The 8875-nt window shown below is 51.2% G+C and overlaps 1 protein-coding gene across 1 annotated transcript; it reads right to left on the bottom strand.

Annotated features, from left to right (window-relative positions):
• Positions 1 to 4079: 4079 nt before the first annotated feature.
• On the bottom strand, positions 4080 to 8654 carry LOC125515885. Its single transcript, XM_048681379.1, has 2 exons — positions 4635 to 8654; positions 4080 to 4503 (listed from the first exon to the last, which is right to left on the bottom strand). Exon 1 carries the CDS (start codon positions 8291 to 8293, stop codon positions 4646 to 4648), a length of 3648 nt encoding a protein of 1215 aa, XP_048537336.1. The 5' UTR covers positions 8294 to 8654; the 3' UTR covers positions 4080 to 4503; positions 4635 to 4645.
• Between the last annotated feature and the right edge of the window lie 221 nt (positions 8655 to 8875).

Raw genomic sequence — 8875 nt, 5'->3', positions numbered from 1 at the left:
TGCACACGGTATCATATTTTCCATCCAAGGCTCTTAGAATCTTCTTGATGATGAATCTATCAGTCATCTCTTCACTTCCTAAGCCGGCAATCTCATTTGTGATGAGAGCAAGCCTAGAGTACATTTCAGCGACACCTTCACCATCCTTCATCTTGAACTTGTCAAGTTGGCTTTGAAGCACATCCAACTTGGATTCCTTGACGGAGTCGGTACCTTCGTGCATATCAATCAAGGTGTCCCAAATTTCCTTCGCATTCTCAAAACGGCTGATTTTGTTGAATTCTTCGGGGCACAATCCGTTGAAGAGAATATCACAAGCTTGAGCATTGTATTGCAACATCTTCAACTCATCCGCGGTAGCTTCACGGTTTGGTTCTCTCCCATCAAAGAAGTCACCTTGCAAACCAACACACACAATAGCCCAAACGGCGGGGTTATGTCCAAGAATATGCATTTTCATTTTATGCTTCCAATTAGCAAAATTAGTACCATCAAAGTAGGGACCTCTACAGTGATAATTTCCCTCGCTAGACGCCATACTCTCCTAGGTTGTGAAACCAAGGCTATGACCACCAAAAGCTATGGAGATCAAAGCAAATGGAGACCAAAACTCTGATACCACTTGTAGGATTGAAAGTATGTCTAGAGGGGGGGATTAGACTACTTGACCAAATAAAAACTTAACCTTTTCCCAATTTTAGTTCTTGGCAGATTTTAGCTATTTTAGGACAAGTTAAGCAATCATCACACAATTCAAGCAAGCATGCAAAGAGTATATTGGCAGCGGAAAGTAAAGCATGCAACTTGCAAGAATGTAAAGGGAAGGGTTTGGAGAATTCAAACGCAATTGGAGACACGGATGTTTTTCCCGTGGTTCGGATAGGTGGTGCTATCCTACATCCACGTTGATGGAGACTTCAACCCACAAAGGGTAACGGTTGCGAGAGTCCACGGAGGGCTCCACCCACAAAGGGTAACGGTTGCGCGAGTCCACACAAGGCTCCACCCACGAAGGGTCCACGAAGAAGCAACCACCCACAAAGGGTCCACGAAGAAGCAACCTTGTCTATCCCACCATGGCCATCGCCCACACAGGACTTGCCTCACTAGCGGTAGATCTTCATGAAGTAGGCGATCTCCTTGCCCTTACAAACTCCTTGGTTCAACTCCACAATCTTGTCGGAGGCTCCCAAGTGACACCTAGCCAATCTAGGAGACACCACTCTTCAAGAAGTAACAAATGGTGTGTAGGTAATGAACTCCTTACTCTTGTGCTTCAAACGATAGTCTCCCCAACACTCAACTCTTTCTCATAGGATTTGGATTTTGTGGAAAGAAGATTTGAGTGGAAAGCAACTTGGAGAGGCTAGAGATCAAGATTCATATGGTAGGAATGGAATATCTTGGTCTCAACACATGAGTAGGTGGTTCTCTCTCAGAACATATGAGTTGGAATGGTGTATGTGTTCTGATGGCTCTCTCTTCGAATGAAGAGGAGGTGGAGGGGTATATATAGCCTCCACACAAAATCCAACCGTTACACACAGTTTTCCAATCTCGGTGGGACCGAATCAACAAACTCGATCGGATCGAAAATGTAAACCTAGTGACCGTTAGAGATTTTCGGTGGGGCTGACATGCAACTCGGTAGGACCGATATGGTTAGGGTTTGGGCATAACGTAATCTCGTTGAGACCGATTACACAAACTCGGTGAGACCGAATTTGGTAATTAGCTAACCAGAGAGTTGGTCAGGCAAACTCGGTGGGACCGATTTGCTCTTTCGGTGAGACCGAAAAGTTACAAAGGGGAAACACTGAATTTACATTGCAATCTCGGTGGGACCGATTCGCTCTTTCGGTGAGACCGAAAAGTTACGAAAGGGAAACAGAGAGTTTGCAATCCCATCTCGGTGAGACCGAGATCCCTATTGGTAGAACCGAATTGCTAGGGTTTGGCAGTGGCTTATGACAAGTGAAATTCGGTGGCGCCGGATAGGAAGAATCGGTAGGACCGAGTTTGGCTTAGGGTTTAGGTCATATGTGGATATGGAAAAGTAGTTGAGGGTTTTGGAGCATATCACTAAGCACATGAAGCAAGAGGCTCATTAAGCAACACCTCATCCCTCCTTGATAGTATTGGCTTTTCCTAAAGACTCAATGTGATCTTGGATCACTAAAATATAAAATGAAGAGTCTTGAGCTTTTGAGGTTGAGCCAATCCTTTGTCCTTAGCATTTTGAGGGTTCCACTTTCACATCCATGCCATGCCAATCATTGAGCTTTCCTGAAATAATTATCTTGGAATAGCATTAGCTCAATGAGCTATATGTTGTTATGAATTACCAAAACCACCTAGGGATAGTTGCACTTTCAGATCTGCCTCACACCGCCCTCTGGAGCCCATCGAGCCGACGGCCGGCGACGCGCATGAAGAGCCCATGCGCCGCCGAACAGCTCGCTCCCGCCTGACCCCTCTCCTCCGCCGCAGCGCTGACCACGACCCCGCCCCGCGGTAGGCACTCTGCAGATCCAGCTGGGGCTCGCCCGGCGCAGCGCGCCCACGTCCCGCGCGACCGGCGCACGCCCAGCCCACATCCCGCGCGGCCACCGCGCGCCCAGCCCGCAGCTCAACGCATCACCACCAGCCTCGCCTCGCCGCCCGCCCAGCACCAGAGCAGAGGAGCTCCACCTTCGCAGCCCACCGCCGTATCCCGCGCCGTACGCCAGATCCGCGCCCTGCGCGCCCACGCCTACGCGCACCGCGCCTCCGTGCGCCGCCTCGCCGGCCAGTCGCACCGCCCCGAGCACGCACAGCCGCTCGAGCTCCCGCCGAGACAACCAGCCCGCGCCAGCCACCTACGGACGGGAGGAGGAAAAGGGGCCCCGCCGCCGCTGAGCCGCGCGGGCTTTGCCCGGCGACCGCTGCCGGCGGCGGCGAGGGAAGAAGAGAGCGGTGGGTGGGCTGCTGGCGGCAGCGGCTAGGGTTTGCTCCCGAGCCGCCCGCGGGGGCGACGCGAGAGCAGCTGAAAAATATTGTTGACTTTACTGTGTACTCCCTCCGTTCCTAAATATTTGTCTTTCTAGACATTTCAAATGATTACTACATACGGATGTATGTAGACATATTTTAGAGTGTAGATTCACTCATTTTACTTCGTATGTAGTCATTTGTTGAAATGCCTAGAAAGACAAGTATTTAGGAACGGAGGGAGTATTGTGACCATCAGATAAAATGTCCCGTTTGGTGAATCCACGCCTTGTTTTTGTGCTCGTGACAATGCCTGACTAAAATGATCAAGCATACTTACTACCGAGTTCTTAATAAAGATGATTGTGTGCATCCCATAATGTAGATGCCGGGATCACTTTTCTAAAAGAAGAACCAGTCCAAGGTATCCGTGTCGAGTGCACGAAGAACGCTAACATTGAACTAGTGCTGTGCCTGCCACAAGTTTTTGACTGAGATTTCTGAAACAGATCATGAATCCTCTGACGGCGGACAGATGTGTTCGCCAAGACTGAAACGAGAGGTCAAACCAACCACGTGTTAAACGAAGAGGATTTGCCTTGCATACTGAGCAGTAATGCCGACGATGGCGATGGTGATGGCTCGGTCCGTGTCACGTCGGCGGAGATCTTTGACCGGCAGCTCGCTGGCCACAGGATGTATAGGCCGGCTGATCTGTTGGCGAGTCAGCGTATAGACCATGACAGCTCGGATGGGATCATCTCCTACTCCTTTTCCAGCCCCGGGGCCCTGCAGACGACTCCACACACACGCTACACAGTTTGGCTGCAGCTATCAGACGGGTTAACGTTAGCTACATGATCCAAGCACACGCGCGGCGTCACCTTCAGATTCATTCCTGGGAAACTTAAATTTTACTCACTATGTAGACTGACTGTAGTACTAATACAACTTTCGAGTGGAGTTTGCAGGTTTATTTAGCTGGTGCATTTCTTCAGGCATTGCATACAAGACTAGAAATGAAATGGGATTGAATCCACAGAAAGCAGCCACAAGATTCTAAACATCTGCACATAAACACGAGCACTTTACATAGACGGTAACTATCATTTCTCACAGCAAACAAGCAGTCGAGAAGAGTTTTATTGATTGATCGATCCCAGGCAAAGTCAATGCAGCACCTCAGCACCATTGAATTTTTTTGCAACTCTCACAAACATGAGTATACATAAATACCAAGCATCAGGACTATGACACATATGTACACACACACACAGCTCGGTTGTTGAGCTACTCCTTTGCAGCTCAGCAACTAGACTAGACAGGAAACTCTTCATCAGTGAGTAGTTTACCCTCTCCATGTTACTTTAACCAGAGATCTCTAGCAAACGATCGATCGATCTCCAGTGACTAGTAAGTAAGTAGTTATTTCTCGTCCAACTTGGAGTGGATCTCTGGCACTAATATTGCAGCGACCACCGAGTTAGTAGCTCGCGAGTCGTCAACGTACTCCACGATTAGTTCAACCACTAACTGCAACACAAAAAAGAGAAGCATGTAACAGGTTAGTTCGTGAAAAGGGTTTTATGTACAGTTAACTGCAAATAAGTTTTTACGGTTATCACGGCAAACTATGCCGTGAAATATTTCCAAAGTGCTCTCACCTCTAGAACTATCAGTTGCAAGCTTGGGCAGGCCTTGTAGGTGAAATGCTTTTCTTCTCATCCTGCGGTAGGACAGTCTCAAAGGCCTGGACCAGAAGCTCCACTTTCTTCTTCCGAGCAGGGCCTAGATTATTCACCGCCCTCCGAAGCGCGTAGTCAATCATCCACTCTTCGGCATTCTTGCGGTCTTCCGCCGTCTGATGCTTCAGATCAACCTTTTCTGCATCAGGGTCTGATTCCAGAGGAAGAAAATTTGGTGCCCTTGGGTTAAAGCCTCGCATGTATTCATCTTCTTCAGGCATTCTCCTCCTCCCGGCAACGATCCTTCTGTTTCTCGGACAAATCTCGGACTCGGTAGGATCAACATATATGTCGCCTTTGAGGTTCATCCCGCTGAATACGTTGCACATGTCGTCAATGGAAAATTCTTTTGCAACAGTGTCTTCTGCTGGTAGGTTCTGGGGCTCCCCATGGCCGTCAGTTGCTGACAGGTCATAGTTATGCTCAGGTATCTGGACAACGGGTGAGAGATTAGCCTCCTCGGTAATACAAACTTCACAAGCATCTGCCAATTCGGATGCCATGATCTTTGGCTCCTTTAGAGCACCAGTACGGACACCAGCAGTGTTATCATCTGCACCCCCTTCTTGGATAATATAAGATTCTTCACAAGCAGTGTTATCATCTTCCACCCCTTCTTGGATAATATCAGATTCTTCACAAGCAGTGTTATCATCTTCCACCCCTTCTTGGATAATATCAGATTCTTCACAAGCAGTGTTAACATCTTCACCCCCTTCTTGGATAATATGAGATTCTTCACAAGCATGTTCTGATTCGCATGCTATAATTTCTGATTCCTTTTGAGCACCATCACTGACATCTGAAATGCTGTCATCTTGAATAGCTTCTTGGGTAATATCACATGCTTCAGAAGCCTCTGCCAGTTCACAAGCGGTAAGCTCGGACTCATGTGTATAACCACCATTGATATCTGTACAGTTCTGATCCTGATCAGCTTCCTGGACAGTAGCAGATTCTTCTCCCAGTTCGCATGTGGCGATCCCAGAATCACTTTGAGCATCATTACTGACATATGCAGAGTTGTCATCTTCACCAATTTCATGAGCAATACCAGATTCTTCAGAAGTGTCTACCAACTCGCTTGTGTCAACCCCTGATTGCACTTGAGCAACCTCGCCGACATACACCAAGTTATCATCATGAACAGTTTCTCCAGTGATACCAGCTTCTGCGGAAGCATCTTCCAAGTTGCAGTTTCTAGTCTCTGGTTCCATTTGAGCAGCAGCATCAACACAGACAGGCTTAACATCTTGGGTGCTTTCTTGGGCAATACCAGACTCTTCAGAAGAATCTTCCAACTTGCAATTTGTAACCTCTGGCTCTGGTTCCGTTTGAGCAGCAGCATCAACGCATACAGGCTTAACATCCTGGCTGCTTTCTTGGGCAATACCATACTCTTCAGAAGAATCTTCCAACTTGCAGTTTGTAACCTCTGGCTCTGGTTCCATTTGAGCAGCAGCATCAACACATAGGAAATCAACTTCCTGGCTGCTTTCTTGGGAAGTACCATATGCTTCAGAAGCATCTTCCAAATTGCATGAGGCAATCTCAATTTCCTTCTGAGCATCTTCTATGACATCCACTGTGCCTTCTGCAGGGATACACTGATCAACCAAGTTGTTCACGGCGCTGCCATACTCTTCAAAAGCATCTTCCACATTGTTCACATCTTGTTCAATGCCACCCTCTGTTGGCTGTGTGGACATTTCAACATCCGGAGAAGCAATTTCACTGCAGTCAGAAATTTCACCTTCTGAAACAGCTCTTGAGGTTACATCTTCCTCAACGAAATCCTCTTCGCATGCAACACTGGGCACAGTCTCATAAAGCTCCACTTCAGACTCATGATCCGGCATGTCCTGCTTCTCTGTAACGTCCAAGTTGCCGGTAGATTCAACGTTGCTCCGATCATCCTTTGCCTCTTGATCTGCTGAACTCTCATCCACCGGGCTCTCTTCGAGGACATTTTCCACTCTTTCTGCTACTTCATTCGCAGGAATCTCCAGTTCACAGACACCATTGGAGAGCTGCTCTTCTGACGTGCCCTGGCCATCAGAAATATCCCCTTGGACCACTTTGCCCAGGATGTCTAGTTCATGCTCAGGAATCTCCGGCTCATCGACACCATTGGAGAGCTTCTCTTCTGACGTGCCCTGTCCATCAGAAGCATCCCCTTGGATCACTTGGCCCAGGATGTTGTCTTGATCTTCTTCTTCTTGCTGTTCATTGCAGACCTCCGCCGCACAAACAATGCATGCTTGCGCCGCGGCGATCTCCATTTTGTGGGCAACATCCGAGACACGCTCCTCATCGTCTTCATGTTGCCTCTCTTGCACTGTGGAAGCCGCCTCCTGTTGATCCATTGTGTTTGAGATTTCTTCGCAGATCTCCACTCTGCAATCGGCACCCGCTTCCTCCGCGATGATCCCCGTTTCACGGGGCAGATCGGAGATGATCTCCGATTTTTCTGGTTTCTGTTCTTCATCCGCCTCCTCTTCGTGATTATCGCCCGATCCGCGGGATCTGCCTTCTTCATCTTCACCTTCTTGCCCCTCTGAAACCTCTGCTTCCTGAACATGCTCTTCTGAAACATCATCGTCCAGGCTATCGCACTCGTACCTCATCCAGGGCAGCTCCTCCACGAGGTTGCTGGAGATGAGACCGGAGGCACCGTCATCGCTGCACTCCGACGAACTGTCCCTGCAGAAACCGAGCCTGTCCTCCTCCGGCCTCCCGCCGCCGTCAACGCCAACGGCAGGATCGCCGCCCTTCTCGTCGTCCTCGCCCACGCCGCACCGGTCGAAGACGACGAACTCCATCCTCCTCACCGCGGCGTCCATCTCGTCCAGGGACATGTCGCTGCAGCTCATGTCGGAGCTCACCCTCGGGCCGGCGTACACCTCCACGAAGAAGTCGCCCAGCGCCTCCTCGTCGACCAGAGGCGCGGCCTTGGCGACGGCGGCGGAGAGGACGGGGCTGCCGTTCTTGTCCTCCGGCCTCTGATGGCCGGATCCCTTGCGGAACGCCGAGACGCCCTTGTGCTTCATGCTCTGCTGCGTCTTGATGAGCCGGCGGCGCGACGCGAGGAAGCTCCGGAGCGGCACGGCCGGCGAGTGGGTGTGGCCGTTGAGGGAGCAGTAGTTGTACGGGCAGACGCGCATCGCCGCGGGGCCCTGGGCGTCGGTGGCCCCGGGCGCCAGGTCGAGCGCGCCGGGGAACTTGGCCTCCTTCATGGTGGAGGAGCACGTGGGCGTGGCCCGGACCATGCCGGGCACCTCCGGCGTCGGGAACAGCACCCTCCCCGTCGTGACCGCCCGCAGCGGCCCCCGCCTGGCCGTGGGCGACGCCGACGAGGGCACCGCCCCCGCGCGCCGCCCGGGCCCGGCCTTGGCGCCGGAGCTGCTGGTGGCCCGCATGTAGTTGGGCACGGAGGCCGGCGCCGGGGACATGGCCGCGCCGCCGCGGTTCCTCGGCAGGCTTCCGCCGAAGCCGTCGTCCCTGTACCCCCTGGGCTTGGACGGAGGGGTCATGAGCGGGTCCTTGGGCCTCTTGGGCACCTCTTTGCTCCTCACCATGGCTGCTGCTACTACAGTACTACTACTACTATCCCTCCTTTCGACTTCTTGGCTTCTCTCCCCGGATTCCTCCCTCGGGTTCTTGGAGCCAAAGCTTCCGTCTGGTCTGGAATCTCTCGGCTTGTGGTGGGAGGTTCCGTGGAGTGCTTGGCTTCTTCCTTCTTGTCGAGGTCGAGTTCAACGGCGGCCCGCGGGCGGCAAGAAAGCCGGAGCAAAGGTGATGTGAACTGCGGGGGAGCGGAAGTTGGGAGTTGGACGAGGGAAGAGACGGGATTAGACTCAAATGAAGAGTGCAAGGGAAGAATAAAAGAAAGAAAGATGGGCTGTGTGCGGGGAGAATGCGATGGGAGGAAGAAGGGGAGCCGCGGCGAGTGGGTGGGCGGCTCAAAGGGACATCCTTGATGGTGAAGCCTGGGCAGAGCGCGACGTTTCTTCCCTCTCTAGGAACGCTGGATCTTCTGTGACGGCTAATCGTGTGAACCTTCTTGGTGATCTTGGAGGGTGGTGCAGGTGCATGGTTGGTTCTAGAGGGTCCATTTATGAGGGCGTTTTCTTTCTTCTTAACATCCATTTATGTGGAGT

The sequence above is a fragment of the Triticum urartu genome, chromosome 1 (assembly GCF_003073215.2).
Source record: "Triticum urartu cultivar G1812 chromosome 1, Tu2.1, whole genome shotgun sequence".
Taxonomy (NCBI): domain Eukaryota; kingdom Viridiplantae; phylum Streptophyta; class Magnoliopsida; order Poales; family Poaceae; genus Triticum; species Triticum urartu.
Note: the sequence above shows the minus strand (reverse complement) of the source record. Positions and strands in the feature narration are given on the sequence as shown.